Genomic DNA, 16,598 nt, shown 5'->3' with positions numbered 1-16,598 from the left:
ATGCCAATGTATACGTTACCCAATAGATGGGCTAGGAAGCAAACAGATTAGTCTTAAATTATGAGAAATATTAAAAAGTTCAAGACTATGGAGTCCAGGCATATAAAAGGGAATCTGACAAGTAAAGCACACAAGCAACATCCAGGCTGATGTAATGATGGGCGTTGTTGTTTCATAAAGACATGGCGATGCGCTTCACAAAATAAACAAATGGCTGATGTACATGCACCAAGAAAATGTGACTTGCTCTAATCTCGCTTTCAAACTTCTGAGCGGGCACAATAGGGAAACTGTGATATAAAACTATCCCATGCAAATCTATCTTTATTCAGAAAGCCAAAACTGAAGATAAGTGACCTTCTCTTCCATAACACGACCAGTTTATGGTGAAATTAAATGCTTTTTTCTAGTCAGTGCAAAGGACTTTTGTGACCTAGCCAGGCTGACTCTGTGCTTCCAGCACCAAACTCATGACCTAAATGAAAGAGTGGTCTCACATCCTGTTCTTACCTTTCATTCACAGCTTGCCAATTGTTGACTAAAAAGTCTTTTGCGACATATCGGCCAACATCAAATGCTGCCACAACTTCAATTATATTTGTTTCATTAAAATTGAATGAATATGTAGTGATGGCATATTCCATATATCTGTAAAAATGCATTTGCAGAAAATAAATATGTAAAAATTATCCAATACAAGAAGTTAATTTAAATAAATGGAATCAAAATCCCATATGATTCCAAGTTAATGATGCACAAATATTTATTAATTGTTATCGTAGCACAGTGATACTTTTCTCCCTTTGGTTTATTAATTGCACTCTTTCACCAGGAACTTTCAAGGTAAGTTGTCCATAATCACCTGGTAAGTATCCATGGGTCTTTACTGCAGCTCATTGCATAAGCAAGTTGATTCCTTTCTTCTTCATTTGTGTTATTGGCGTAGATATGTAACAAAAAATCCCACTCTTTATCACTTCCCGAGGCAATGCCGTAACATAAAATCACAGTTTTAATTGGATAAGGTATTCTGTAAAGTATAACATGTGATGATATTTCTCATAGTAGTTGAGTTATACACATGTTACTTGTGTTTATGGGTTGTCATATATTCAGAACTATGTAGCTAGAAAAAAATGTTGTGATCTCAGATATAAAGAGCAAAAGTAGGGATCTAGAAAGGCAACTGTGGGAACTATCATTAGTGTTACCATGATGAGATGAGACTGTCAAATTAGTTTAGAAAGGGGTTTAGGGGAGAAATAAATTAGAGTAGTACAAATGGTAAGTATATGCTGATAAGTTTGGTTTCATATCTTACTATCACATTTCCTAACAGTCCATCTCTGAGGTGATATATGAATAGAGTCTTAGCCTCAGCTCTCTGAGAGACTGCAAACAAATAGAAAAAAAAGAGTTGCTCTGATGTATGTATGTATATAATAAAGAACAACCTAAATAAGACTCAAAATAAGCATAAGTGCTTATAGGGAATGCACTGGCAATGATAGATCCTGAGTGACAATCGCTGTATAAGTTCTAATCTATTGTTATGAACAGACCTACATTAGATAGTTTTTTTTTAAAAGAAAGATACTTGAATAAAATTGTAGGAGAGATTAACCAAGTGAAAACAAAACAATCATTCCCAGAGTGAGAGCATCAAAAAGGTAGAAAGATTGCTGGTGCTGAAATAGGACAAAGACCAGTGCAATTGCAGTATTTATCTTACTCATTCTCTGGATTGTCCATCCAGTCTTTGAAGAGTTCTCTTGACAGCTGAAGACAGTCCTCAAGGCCCAAGAAACACACACTCGCAAAAAGTTTTTCCAGCGATATTCTTGAAGGAACAGTCAAAGAAAAACATTTTATTTTGCATTACCACATTATTTTTTTCTCCCTCCAAGAATATGTTTCATAAAAAGATGGGTATTTTAAAACATCCTTCCAATAACATCAAGTTTGCTAAAAAAGAAGAAAAAAAGCTTTTGTGGATAACAAATGTGTTTAAGATTCAGAGAAATGTTTTCTGAGAGCCTGTCAGGCACCAAATAAGCTCCTAGGACTGGTATTTTTTGAAAAGTTAGAAATAAATTACTGCCATCCTTTATCTCCCTCAATCACACATGGTGTACACAGACTCCACATCTGTTATCAATTTACTTTTCCTCCCTTTTATAATAATTGCCTTGTGGATAAAAAATGACTTTAGAGTATTTGATCTAATACTCTTAAAAAGAAAGTTCTTTATACATGGAAAGGAATGGTTTATTTCTCTCTTTCAACCATGTGCTTTTCCTTGCTTAAGTTTCTGTTTCTTCTTCAACTCCTCCTGGCTATTATATTTATGGCCAGAAAAAGGATAGAGGTTTTGTTTTGTTTTTATAGCTGAGAAGGGGTACACATTATGGTTCAAAACAAATAAGTTCAAAAGAATACAGTGAAGAACAATTATAAATCCAGATAAGCGGTGCGTGGGGTGTATCTCCCTGCTCTCCCCAAATTTGAAGTAAAAGGTAAAGGAAATCAAAGTGGCCATAAAGTTCCAGAAAGTGCAAGAGCCAAATCTCTATTCCCCCACCCTCTAGTTTCAACTCGGCTTGACCTGACTCTCTGATATGCAGAAGTGGAATGTCCAAGGGTGGAGGCCTTCTGAAAGGCAGCTCTGAGCATTCATTTATACACACACTGTCCCTCCCCACCCATCCCAAGCTGGCTGCAGAGAACTCGTCTTGGGATGCTACAAAAAAGCAGGTCACTTTAGTCCAATTAACTAATCCAAGGTTTTGGCTAGTTAACAGGTGTGCTGCCTTCGTGGTTTTTTTTTAGTTTTTTTTTAAAATATATTTTTATTGAATTGAGAGAGGGAGAGAGAGAGAGAGAGGAACATCGATGATGAGAAAGAATCATTGTTTGACTGCCTCCTGCATGCTCTACACTGGGGATCGAGCCTGCAACTGGGGCATGAGCCCTTGACCAGAATCAAACCTGGGACCCTTCAGGCAACAGGCTGATGCTCCATCCACTGAGCCAAACCGGTTAGGGCCATGCCTGCGTTTTTGAGCACACTTTTGCCTTCCTGTTTATTCACACATGCCTACACATTCACTATTCCAACTAGTCCTCCCCATCTTCAATCTACTTGTCCATTCAACCCTATGTCCTTAGTCACAGGTCCTAGCACTAAAATTTTCTCCTCTCTCAGAAGGATACTCATGAGAGATAATAATCACATTTTGTATGCTTTGTATTTCTTGTTTGGTCTAATTGATTTAAAGTTGATGTGACTAGTGCTGTAAATATAATCCCTGTACCATAGCTGATCACAAACTATCTCCCTAAATCTAGAAGCCCAGCATACACACATGGCCTTGGGTCACAGGGAGGCCGGTGACAGCAGAGCTGTATTCTGCCTTTCACCCCCTTCCTGGATCATTATGACAACGTGCTTACTTCTCACCAAATCAATGATTTGAAAATCATTTATAACACTTATGATCATACACAATGACTGATATATTTTACTGTCAACCTCTCATAAAATTTGCACTGTGATAGAATTTCTGTCGCCAGTAATATACAGTGGGGCCCTTTTCCATGCCCTTTAATTCACTGGGATAGGCTGACTTTGCTTAGCACAGCCCTTCACGATTAGTATGACATACTTACAATTTCAACCAGTAAGATTTGAGAATACAGAGCTATAAATTCCTGCATAAAATGTCACATGATGTCACTTATTTGTGGAATCTAATGAACAAAATAAATTAACCAACAAAATAAGACCCGAAGCATGGAGGCATGGAACAGACTAACATACCTCAATGTGCATTGGGAGAATGAGAAGAGATAAACCAAAGAACTTATATACTTATATGCATAGCCCATGGACACAGGCAATAGGGTACCTGGGGGGTTTAGGTAGGGGTTTGGAGGAGGGGGTTAAAGGAGGGGGGGAATGGGAGATATCTGTAATAATATCAACAACAAAAAATATATATTTTAAAAATTTTCTGAGAACCAAGATGGCGGCATAGGTTAACGCCGGCGTTTGCTGCTTTGAACAACTACTTCAAAAGTGAAACTAAAAGACAGAACGGACGTCACCCAGAACCACAGGAATGCTGGCTGAGTGGAAGTCCTACAACTAGGAGGAAAGAGAAACGCATACGGACACTCAGAGGAGGCGCAGTGCTGAAGTCAAATTCTGAGGTGCGGAGTGCGCGGAGCGGGCTGGCAGCGGAGGGCGCGGTTGGCGTTTTCAATCGGTAGGGAGTCGCAGACTCTGGGCTCCAGATACGGGCGAGTCTTTAGGGACCCAGACTCAAACGGGAGAAGCGGGACTGTCTGGCTTTGGTCAGAGCGAGTGCAGCTTTCTCTCCGAGCTTTGCAGCGGGTGCTGGGACTCAGAGAGGCAGAGCCCCTGGGGACAGGACTGAGAGCCGCCATAACTGCTCTCTCTGGCCCACCCTGTTGATCCTGTGCGACCTGCCCCGCCCAAGCCCTGCACTGAGGCATTTGCCGGATAGCCTCAGGCAAACGCCAGATTAGCACCTCCCTAGAGGACAGAAGTTCTCTCACTGCTGACACAGCTGATTCTCATAGCCACTTGGCCTGGGGGTCAAACCCTCCCTGGAATTAGCTACAACAATCAAGGTTTAACTATAAGACTGCGAACAAAGACCACTAGGGGGTGCACCAAGGAAGCATAACAAAACGCGGAGACAAAGAAACAGGACAAAATTGTCAATGGAAGATATAGAGTTCAGAACCACACTTTTAAGGTCTCTCAAGAACTGTTTAGAAGCCGCCGATAAACTTAATGAGATCTACAAGAAAACTAATGAGACCCTCGATCTTATATTGGGGAACCAACTAGAAATTAAGCATACACGGACTGAAATAACGAATATTATACAGACTCCCGACAGCAGACCAGAGGAGCGCAAGAATCAAGTCAATGATTTGAAATGCGAGGAAGCAAAAAACACCCAACCGGAAAAGCAAAATGAAAAAAGAATCCAAAAATGCGAGGATAGTGTAAGGAGCCTCTGGGACAGCTTCAAGCGTACCAACATCAGAATTATAGGGGTGCCAGAAGATGAGAGAGAGCAAGATATTAAAAACCTATTTGAAGAAATAATGACAGAAAACTTCCCCCACCTGGTGAAAGAAATGGACTTACAGGTCCAAGAAGCGCGGAGAACCCCAAACAAAAGGAATCCAAAGAGGACCACACCAAGACACATCATCATTAAAATGCCAAGAGCAAAAGATAAAGAGAGAATCTTAAAAACAGCAAGAGAAAGAAACTCAGTTACCTACAAGGGAATACCCATACGACTGTCAGCTGATTTCTCAACAGAAACTTTGCAGGCCAGAAGGGAGTGGCAAGAAATATTCAAAGTGATGAATACCAAGAACCTACAACCAAGATTACTTTATCCAGCAAAGCTATCATTCAGAATTGAAGGTCAGATAAAGAGCTTCACAGATAAGGAAAAGCTAAAGGAGTTCATCACCACCAAACCAGGATTATATGAAATGCTGAAAGGTATCCTTTAAGAAGAGGAAGAGGAAGAAAAAGGTAAAGATACAAATTATGAACAACAAATATGCATCTATCAACAAGTGAATCTAAGAATCAAGTGAATAAATAATCTGATGAACAGAATGAACTGGTGATTATAATAGAATCAGGGACATAGAAAAGGAATGGACTGACTATTCTTGGGGGGGAAAGGGGTGTGGGAGATGCGGGAAGAGACTGGACAAAAATCGTGCACCTATGGATGAGGACAGTGGGTGGGGAGTGAGGGCGGAGGGTGGGGCGGGAACTGGGAGGAGGGGAGTTATGGGGGGAAAAAAAAGAGGAACAAATGTAATAATCTGAACAATAAAGATTTAATTAAAAAAAAATTTTTCTGTGTATACACATATGTGCTTTGTGGGTAAATTAAGATCCCAAACTATTATTTCCTATTAGGATGCATGTAGCTCATCAATCTCAAAGCTACTGTCCTAAAATAGTATATAAAAATCTCTCAGTGAGCATTATGCTAAGTGAAATAAGCCAGTCAATGAAGGAAAAATACCACATGATCTCACTCATTCATGGATAATAGAGACCATTATAAACTTTTGAACAATAATAGATACAGAGGCAGAGCTGCCTCAAACAGATTGTCAAACTGCAGCAGGAAGGCCGGGGAGGGTTGCGGGGCAGGAGGTAGGGGGGTAAGAGATCAACTAAAGGACTTGTATGCATGCATAGAAGCATAACCAGTGGACATAAGACATTGGGGGATAGGGGAGGCTAGGGGACTGTCTAGGGCGGGGGGATAAAATGGACACATATGTAATACCCTTTGTAATACTTTAAGCAATAAAAAAAAAAAATCTCTCAGTGAATCATAGGTATTAAGATGTTATGATGTAAGTATGGAAGTCTATTTATTAATATGAATAATTTTATGCAATTATTACTACTCAAAAATACTTACAAAGCTAAATAGTCATCTTGCAATGCTGTCACATTTTCACGAATTATAGTTGAATAATGATTCCATATTGAGGTCAGTCTCTTTAATAGATACTTCTATAAACAATAAAGAAAATATACTGTTAGTCTAGCTCGCAACACTGAATTTGCACTGCATTTCTCTTTATCTGAAGAGACATTAATAATGACAGATATGTCTTCAGAAATGATTTTTGTTAGTAATGTGTAACTGGTTTATCTTTTAGCCTGCATAGGTTCAGTTTTCTCACACAAAACGAGGTTTACAATAACACCATTATTATAGTTTTGTGAAGACTGAACAATATAATGTATGTAAGCATACTGCCTGGCAAATAAGTCAATAAATATTAGCTATTATTATAACTTAATATCATCCTATTCATTTCTGGTTATCATAAAAAATGAGAAAAAAGTATAAAAATTTAAAACTTAAACTTTCTATTTTAAAAATTCCATGTTTAATATATAAACCTCCAAGAAAATAAGAACTGATTTATGTCTCAAACAATTTAAGCCCTGAATCTGAAGTAAACAATAAGATTATAAGATTATAAAAGTTATACATTCCTGTATTGAAATACTAAATGAATTCATTGAAATTCTTTAAAAACAAATATTAGTTTTTACTTATTTATGCAAACCCAGTCATCAGATATAATCAACGAGTTTCCTTGATCCCCCAAATATTAAAGTGCCTTCTATTGGTCACCAACCCCACATTCTAGTAAGTTTCCATCAGCACTTTGGACAGTAGAGACAAGAAAGTATGGAACCCTGAGGTAGTTATGATTTCAGCCTCAAACTGCCTCAGCAACTCACTTGGAATCCTCACCGAACTTACTTTCCAGTTTGTTTGTGGCCCTTAACTCTCCAAAGGTTTGCTCCCTAACTTAGGCTTTGATTCTACCTGTGCTATCTTTCTTATGATCACTGTTTAAAACCGAATGATGGAACTTTTCTCCTTTTATATTGTTTCAGTTATGATGGCATGTTATGTCTTTAGTCATTAAGTCTAATTTCCCTCACTCTCTTCACAACATCAAGAGCAGCTTTGAAACGTTACTTTTTCTGGAACTCACTTCTCTGGTTTTCAGTGCTGGCCCTGTAAATCAAAGCATCTCACTTATGCATATAGGACTGTAAAAAGTCATTCTGTTTGATTAACAATCTTTTAGGAAAATAATTGCTAATGCATACTATCCTTTTCTGTAAGCAAAAAGGCATACCATATCTATCCACTTCTGGTTTCTTAGGACACATTTCCACTTCCATGAGAATTAAATACCTTTCTAAACTTCTATCATACTCATCTCCTAGACCAGGTTTATGACTAAGGTATTTTCTTTTAAGAATAATCAATCATTCCTTGGGAAAAAAAAGAATATGTATATATTAATTAGTTATATATATATATAAATAAACTAATTTTGGAAAGGCCTGTTTCACAGATGCTCTTTAGAATATAGAATGAGGAAGAATGGATTCTTTTAAACCACAAACAAAGAATGAAATTACCTTTAATAATGTGTATGTATCATAGTTGCCCACATCAGAAACAAAATTGCTGGGTAGCAGGTTCACCAAGACTGTATGCCATACTATGATTTCATCTTCTTCAGCAAGGTACTTGGTTAAATCAAGTGCTGTTTCAATCTCAATATAATTGTTTCTGTTTGGTTTAAAAACACACACTAAAAAACCTTCACTTGCTAAAAATGATTTGCACACTTTCCATATTTGTTCCATGCGTCAATGCTTGACTTTATAAAGTATGTGAAATCAAGAAGTTAGAGGGCAAAGGTCCCATCTCATTGATAAGATGGGAACCAAGCAATGTTGACCAACCCTCCCTTTCAGTTTGGTATGTGCACCCAAATTCCTGGAGATTTTATAGAAAATCCAGGCCCCTGCCGAAACTGGTTTGGCTCAGTGGATAGAGAGTCGGCCTGTGGACTGAAAGGTCCCAGGTTCGATTCCAGTCAAGGGCATGTACCTGGGTTGCGGACACATCCCCAGTAGGAGATGTGCAGGAGGCAGCTGATCGGTGTTTCTCTCTCATCGATGTTTCTGACTCTCTGTCTCTCTCCCTTCCTCTCTGTAAAAAATCAATAAAATATATTAAAAAAAGAAAAAAAAACACAAGAAAATCCAGGCCCAATATTGGCCTAATTATTGGGCAAAAGAATATTTGTGCATTTAGTATGCATTCTTATGAGAGTATAGTTTCCATTCAACAAGTATTAATTAAAAGTCATTCTCTCTCTAATGTTCTGCCAGCACAAACTAGAATATAGGACAATACACTCTCCTACTATTGAGGATCTTACTACTTCAATGAGGAGCTGAGATTTACGCATAAGTAAATGTTAACAAAAGGTCCTAAGAAAGACAATGAATACAATAAAGGAGCAAAGACGGTAAACAGGCATGTAATGGAAAAGTCAGCGAAGGCCTCCTGGAGTAGGAATTTGAGAAGAACAATGAAGGTTGGGTAGGATTGAAATGGGTAGTAAAAAAGAAGAAAGTTTAGGACAGAGAAGATTATTGGGAATTAATATGATGGGCAGACCAAGCTAACCGAAGCAGAGAATTTCTTTTGTGTATAGTTGAAAGGTGGGGCCTAATAGGAAAGGTGGATCAAAACTGTGAAGAGCCATGAATGTTAGGATATAGAATTTACATGTGGTGGGAAGATGTTTAGATACCTGGGTACCATCATGAAGGTGATGCCTAAAAATTTTATTATAATTGGGCTCAAGAAGATAGAATGGAATTCAAAGGCACTAAAGGCGAGAAGCTAATGCAATAGGCCAAGCAAAAGACAATGAAAGCTTGGCTTAGTATGGAAACAGTGAAGGTAGTAAGTAAGGTGAGAATCCAAAAGACTTTTCCAGGAATGAATAGATAAGACATGGTGACTATTTGGGAAATGTGCAGGAGTCCAGGATATCTCTTATGTTGAAAGTTTGGGTGATGGGAAGAATAGTGGAACCTTTGACAGAGAGAAAAAAATGATAGCAGGAGCAGTTTAGAGACAAATAAAGTTCAGTGTCTCAGGTGCTGAATTTAAATGACCACAGGATAAATAGAAGACAGGAAGAGACAAGTAGAGATGTAGGTTTAGAAGTCATCAACATATCTTCCACAAACATTTGTTGAGTACCTTATATCTTCTAGGCACTGTACATGTACGTAATAAAATCACTGAAATTTTAAAAACGCATGCATTATCCAAAGGGAAGATAGAAAAAAATAACACAACCATCACTGGTCTTAGGATGCTCACAGCAGCAAGAAGAAGAGAAGTCAGATACATGAGGAGAACCACGTTTGCATACTAAAGTCTCAGGAAGCCAGTAAAGAAGTTTCCAGGAGGATGTGGTCAACAGTACCAAAGTCAGGGTAATCTCAGAGAGGAGTTTCAACAAAGTAGTGAGCAAGGAAGTATGCTGCAGGTTACAGAGGGGAAAAGTGGTAAAGAAATTAAAGATAAAATAAGCAGAGATTCATTCAAGAAATAGGACAAGCCAAAGAGAGAGTGAGCACACTAAATAATTTATTATGTATACTCCTTAATTTTATTGTCTGAAAATTTAAATTCTGAACATATATTAATTTGCCTGGTCAAATACTTACCAGCTGCTTTTATATATATGTCACATTTTATTTATATCGTAATGAATAAGGATGATATAAATAAAATCAGTAATTTTGCAATATGTTAAAATACATGTCGTATCTCATTAAAATTATACCTACAGCCATCATCGTCAGGTATCATAAATCACTTCAAAATTTTAATAGTCTACTTCCAGCAACTCGTTTTTTAGATGACAGCTACTTTATTTCCTTAATACTCAATATCACAGAAAAATATGAACACAATCTTCCTAAATTTATCCATTTTAACATTTACTAGAGTTTACAAAGGTAAGCTTGAATCACTTGTAATTTACGTAAGTTTTTATTCCTGATTGATACTTTAAAAATAATGGTTCTTATGCTTTTTATAATAAGCCTATAAATATTTAAACACTATTATCTTTTTTTTCTTTATATCATCTCTACTACATCCTTTTCAAACTTTTCCTTTAAGGTGTTTCTTTCAAAACATTGAGTTATCTTTGCTATTCTTTTAAAACCCTTTAAAAATTCTCCATAATTAGTTTAAATCTTATTATACCAAAGTTAATTTAATTGAAAATATATAGGACTTTGATTATAATTGAATGCCAAGGTTTGACTTGAGAAGAACATATTCTTTCTCTCAAAACATTATTTCTTGGTGGCTTTCTAATTATAATAGACATTATTGCTCTTTCTTTATAGGACTTTTTAAATTGTCTTTCTTTTACTGTGGGAAAATACACATAAAATTTGTCATTGTAACCATTTTTAAGTGTACAGTTCAGCAGTATTAAATACATTCGTAATTTTGTGCATCCATCACCATCATCTGTCTCCTTAACTCTTTTCATTTGTAAAACTGAAACTCTGTACCCATTAAATAATATCTTCCCTTTTCACCTTTCCCCTAACCCCTGGCAACCACCATTGCGCTTTAAATCTTTATGATTTTGATTACTCCAAGCACCTCATTGTAAAGTGGAATATTACAGTACTTTTCTTTTTGTGACAGGCTTATTTCACTTAGCATAATGCCCTCAAGTTTCATCCATGTTGTTGCACATTCCAGGCACTTTTATGTAATAAAATTCCACTATAACTACAGAATTTGATCCTAATCTTGAGAAGTTATGGCCTGGATATGCTAAAGAACCAACTTCATAGTGATGAAGTTCATAATGATAAATTCTCAAGGTGAACTCTAAAACCATGTGAGAAGAAAATATACTCACTTAGACAAGGAAAAGGCATCATCAATCAACTGCAGTCTGTGAATAACAGGAATAGCCTGCAAATTAGATCCCAATATGTGCAGAGAAAGATGAGAATTTTTTTAGTAAAAAAAAAAAATTTTAAAAGAATAACATTTAAAGATCATTGCTAATTACAAAGTACTTTCACATGAATTGTTTCATGTACAGAGAAATGATAAATACTAAGGGTAGTCCCCATAACTTATGTATTATACATCTGTTTTTGATAAATGATCCCTCTGGACATGAATCATAAGGCTTAAATAAGGCAGAGAGTTATGCCAAAATTCTCCCTGAAAACAGCATGTTAGAAAATAAAAACAGGAAGCCAAGTTTAAAAGGCTTCTCCAAAACAGAAAGCATACATTAAATTGTATGACAATGTCCAAATTATTGTCAGGGGAAATTTTTGGCATAGGAGGGCTTAAATACATACTATTTAGTACTATTTTAGTAAGATTGAGGTACTCTTTCAAATGGTATCTCTCTTCTCAGGAATTTACTGCTTTGACACAATACCACCAGTAGGGCCCTTTGAATCACAGAAAGGCAGGAGTCAATTGCCAACCTAACTTCAGAGGCTCCTGTTTGAGCTCCTTGGCATTGCCAGGCCACAGGACTCTGTCTCAGCTGTAGTGTCTGTCCTAAGGATGCCCAACGCCTCCCACAGTATTCCTTCAATAGCTCCAGAATTTTCATATATTTGGTACTACAAAATTTATCTTCGCTACATCCCTTTGAACATCTAAGCAAACCAAGATTAATTCTTTTCTTGGGAGTAGTCTCTTTTCCTTTCTGACGGTAATAACCTATTTTCTAGATCAATATTAATAACTGAAATATTTTTTTATTTGCTCACCAATTATGTTGTAGGAATAATTAACCTCAGTCTTTAAATAAGTAAGTCTGCAGTGGTTTCAAGAAATCATTGCTATAATAACATGACCTAAAGCTTCCATAGCCAAGAGTGCCCTTAGAAATTAACAAGAATTTAGCTACTCAGAAAAAGATTTTAAAATGCCATCATAAGTCAGTTTTGTAGCTTTACTCAAAAGTATAATAGTAATTTTTAAAAATTACTGAACGTGCCCTGAATGCCTGAATTGTGTCAGGCCTCTGTTAGACCATAACACATGCATCACTTTATTTAATCTTCACAACAACCCTTCAAGGTTGGTCTGTTATTATACAGACTAGTGGCCCAGTGCACGAGTTCATGCACATTGAATGGAAATTAATTAGAAGAAATATTTTAATATCGCTGTTCGCCCTTTTTCTATAATAGAAGTGTCAACCAAACTCACGATCAACAATGACAGATGGAAACACACATGTGCAATTGGCACCAGTGAGAGCTTTATATAGAGAGAGAAGGAAACTGAGGCATGGCTGGCCAAATAAGAGGCCTAAGGTCACACACCTCGCAAATGAGGAACATAAATATAAACACAAATCTACCTGACCAAAAATCCAAAGTCTGGACCAATGTTCTTTATTGCCTCTTCTGGTGGAGAGGTTCCTGCATGTGTCTCAGAGAATTTCCAGAGTGAGACAACAAGATTTCTTTTAGTTCAACACTCTAGTTTCACAAATGTTGTCTGTCTCAATGACGTGCCCAAGATTTCACAGCTGAGCCAACTCTATAGACTTATAAGCCAGCATCTATCTCCACCGATGGAGATTTGGTTAAATTCAATCAATAAAAATCTTACTGATTAGAGCTAGCCAACATTTTAATATTTACATATTGTATAATGATTTATAATTCTTTCACAATTTAAAGTGATATCGGATTATTATTGATATTTGTGGATTAAATTCTCCCCTCTGAGAAAGAGTGAGAATAAAATTTTTACAAAAATTAACATTTTCTAGCATATACTGCACATCTATTATGGGCTTAGAAATTTTACGTATATGTTTTCCTACATCATCTCTAATCCTCATGATAAATAAGTAATACATAATATTATTTCCATTTAAAATAAGAAATGAAAGCAGAACATTTAAGTAACTTGCCTAACATCACAAAACTAATGGTTAATAGGAAAATGTATTCTTATTTTTAACTAGAAAGGTAAAATTATTGTGGAAAAGTGAGATTAATGTTCAAAAATACCCCCTAACCGGTTTGGCTCAGTGGATAGAGTGTCGGCCTGCGGACTGAAGGTCCCAGGTTTGATTCTGGTCAAGGGCATTTACCAAAATACAAAGCATTCAACCAAAATCTCCCCTTCCTAAGAATAAGTAATGAGGGGAAGGTCTCTTCTCATCAGACAGATATATGAAAACTCAACTCTGAAAGGCTAGAGAGTGCAATACTAATATTTTTTAAAAGATATAAAAATAATCTTACCTTATGATCTTTTTCAAGCTGTTGATTTAATTTCTTCCAACCTAATTTATCATAGTTAACTCTGTAATATCCAGTCATATTCAAATTTAAAATCACCCAGTCATGATCAAAATTTGAAATTTGCATTTCAGGAAATAATTCTACAAAGAAATATGTGAAATGTTTGATGTGGTACATTTGAAAAATATTTCAATATATGTTTATACTATATTCTTTTAATTCTAAACAATAAATCCAATGAAACAAAAATTAAAGGAATTCATATATATATGTATATATACATATCTTACCATATAATTACATTTTTTCACATTAATAGCTTTTGATTTGAAACTTTTCTTTAAATCTCTATGTTCAACAAGAATGATATCATACTTTAGTTTTAAACAGGATAGCTTTTCAAAAGCTAAATATTTCAACTTTTTATCCTTTATATTATATATATGCATATATATATGTGAAGATATTTTAAAAATTTGTTACTTACTGCTGCTTTTATCTAGCCAGACTAAAGATTGTGTAGTTCCATTTTTCATCCAAAGAATAGGTACAATCCATGTGTCACTTAGAAAAAATTTTAAATTCAGTTAATTTTCACACATAAGAATGTAAGCACTGAGCCAATGTTAAATGAGATGATAAAATAACAGACAGAAATTGGTCATTCCCTCTGGATATGTAGGACTTGGCTTTTTATTATTCACTATTGATTTTACAAGCCAGTTTGGCTTTAGTTGTTTGTTTACTCTCTCTTGTTGTATCTTATAGATCAGTGGTTCTCAACCTGTGGGTCGCGGCCCCTTTGGCGGGCCAACGACCCTTTCACAGGGGTCGCCTAAGACCATCCTGCATATCAGATATTTACAGTATAATTCATAATAGTAGCAACATTACAGTTATGAAGTAACAATGAAAATAATTTTATGGTTGGGTCACAACATGAGGAACTATATTTAAAGGGCCAGAAGGTTGAAAACCACTGTTATAGATTGACTTCTTAAAACTTAAGGTAGCTTCTAGGACTATCTTGTATCTGAAACTTTAAAGGCCTGTTTATAATAAATTATATCCACCTGGCCTGTTCAGAGGTTGTTCAAATGCTGCAGACAGACCCAAATCCGTCCTTGCCAAGAGAGGTAAAGAGAAATTTAAGAAGAAAAACTTGGCAAATATTTCAAAATACTTTTCTGCATCAAGCTTTCTCCCCATCTGAAAAATGTTCAGCATGAGTCAGCCAGATCATTCATATTTCCTGAATGCCAGCATTCTTTCCGTGTTTGTGGACATGACCTGGATGAAGTAGCTGACCACAAGGAGGACATTAGTCATCTGAAGGGACGGACATGCTACTTGGAATTTGGGCAATATTTTTCAATCTGCTCAAATACTCACAAGTCTGGGTTCTCAAAGGCATTAAACTGAGAGTCTCTGTTTTACCTGATGACTAAGGCATAACTCTTCTCAAAAGACACAGTATATCACAGTGAGAAGAAATCTTTGGGTCTCTTGTTCCTCTCCCCGGGGGTTTTAAAGAAAGAGTAGGAGGACCTGAAAATTTTGGTGGTGGTATTTGAAAATTAATTACTCATTTGTGGCAATACTACAATGAGATGTGAGGATCAAAATTTTATGAAAAACAGTTAAAAATTATCTAACAAATTAAGAAATAGAAGGGAAGGAGAAAATGATGAATACTAAGCCACTTTATACTCATTATTTCATTTTTACAACAATCTACTGGGATACCTGTTATTATGTTTATTTTATAGATAAGTCGATTAAAACTCAGAGATTTTAAATAAGACTTACCTAAGATTTGAAGTTTGGTGGAGTTCCTATTTGAACCCAGGTCTAACAGTATTGAAAGCCCATAATTCTAATGCTACAGGTAGGGGTACACACACACATAGACATGCATGTGTGGACATGCACAAAACTATTCCTCAGACATAGTTACCATTTGGTACTGTTTCTAGAGAAAAGAAGATGACCTTGCAACACGATATCCGTTTCTCTTAACTAGCATGAGGCCATCTATGGCTCTAGCGTATTGCCTGTCACCCAGAATCCTGAGTAATTTGTTATTTCTGTCTGAAGGACAAAAAAGAAATACATAACACCCAAAGCTTTGGTCAATGGTGTTGAGGAGAGGCACTGCCTTGAAACCTTAAAAGCAGGTCCCTGGCCTGGCTCAGGACATCAGGAGCTCTCCCTTATCCTAGCACCTCAGGAACGTCCTACACGGAGTCCCAAGTCACCGTCCCAGAGTCACTCTGCGAAAAGGTGTAGCCAGCAGGGGTTATGCTTCCTCACCCACAGGCTGGTTTCCATTTGATCAGAACTCAACCCAAGGAAGGGAGAGACAGAGGAGCAAATCTACCTACTTGTAGGTTGGAAGAGTCTGATTTTTAACGTTTCCAAGATAAAATGGCTCCTGTTTCATGACGCCAGTAGATACATTTAAGGTGATAACTGGAAAACCACTCTGGTAGGTCCAACTGTCCATTATACTTTTTACTGTTGCTGGCAAAACAATTTTATTCTGATCATCTATGGCCTGTTTTTAAAAAAACATCAGAAAAGCAGGTATTTATCTTCAAAATCTTTTGAGGTAGCAATCTCCTAAAAGAAACGACATAGCTATTCTATATAGTAATTCCCAGTGGGTGATATACCGGGCCAAATTCAGAACTCCCTTCAACGCTACACCTGAATGGTTCCTTAGTTTATTCATTCATTCACTCACTAAACATATATTTTTAGACCTAATATGTGCAGGCTCTGTTCTGGGCACTGGGAATACAGTATTGGAGACTAAAGAAACAGTCCGACTTAAGGG

General features: G+C 36.5%; 1 protein-coding gene across 4 annotated transcripts in view; it reads right to left on the bottom strand.

The window, feature by feature from the left end:
- LVRN (laeverin) overlaps window positions 1-16,598 on the bottom strand; it is a 68,034-nt gene that overhangs the window by 13,974 nt on the left and 37,462 nt on the right. For all 4 annotated transcript variants that reach the window (XR_004967642.1, XR_004967643.1, XM_036310031.1 and 1 more), the window contains exons 10-18: window positions 16,144-16,316; window positions 14,247-14,323; window positions 13,760-13,899; window positions 11,383-11,438; window positions 8,039-8,192; window positions 6,504-6,598; window positions 1,733-1,840; window positions 863-1,030; window positions 511-648 (exon numbers count right to left, since the gene is read on the bottom strand). Coding sequence is in view for 2 of the 4 variants with exons in the window: in XM_036310031.1 (XP_036165924.1) it covers window positions 511-648; window positions 863-1,030; window positions 1,733-1,840; window positions 6,504-6,598; window positions 8,039-8,192; window positions 11,383-11,438; window positions 13,760-13,899; window positions 14,247-14,323; window positions 16,144-16,316 (1,109 nt within the window). In the remaining 2 variants the exon portion in view is untranslated. The remainder of the gene's footprint in view (window positions 1-510; window positions 649-862; window positions 1,031-1,732; window positions 1,841-6,503; window positions 6,599-8,038; window positions 8,193-11,382; window positions 11,439-13,759; window positions 13,900-14,246; window positions 14,324-16,143; window positions 16,317-16,598) is intronic.

Source organism: Myotis myotis, unplaced genomic scaffold (assembly GCF_014108235.1).
Source record: "Myotis myotis isolate mMyoMyo1 unplaced genomic scaffold, mMyoMyo1.p scaffold_m19_p_5, whole genome shotgun sequence".
Taxonomy (NCBI): domain Eukaryota; kingdom Metazoa; phylum Chordata; class Mammalia; order Chiroptera; family Vespertilionidae; genus Myotis; species Myotis myotis.
This window is presented reverse-complemented; position numbering and strand designations above follow the sequence as displayed.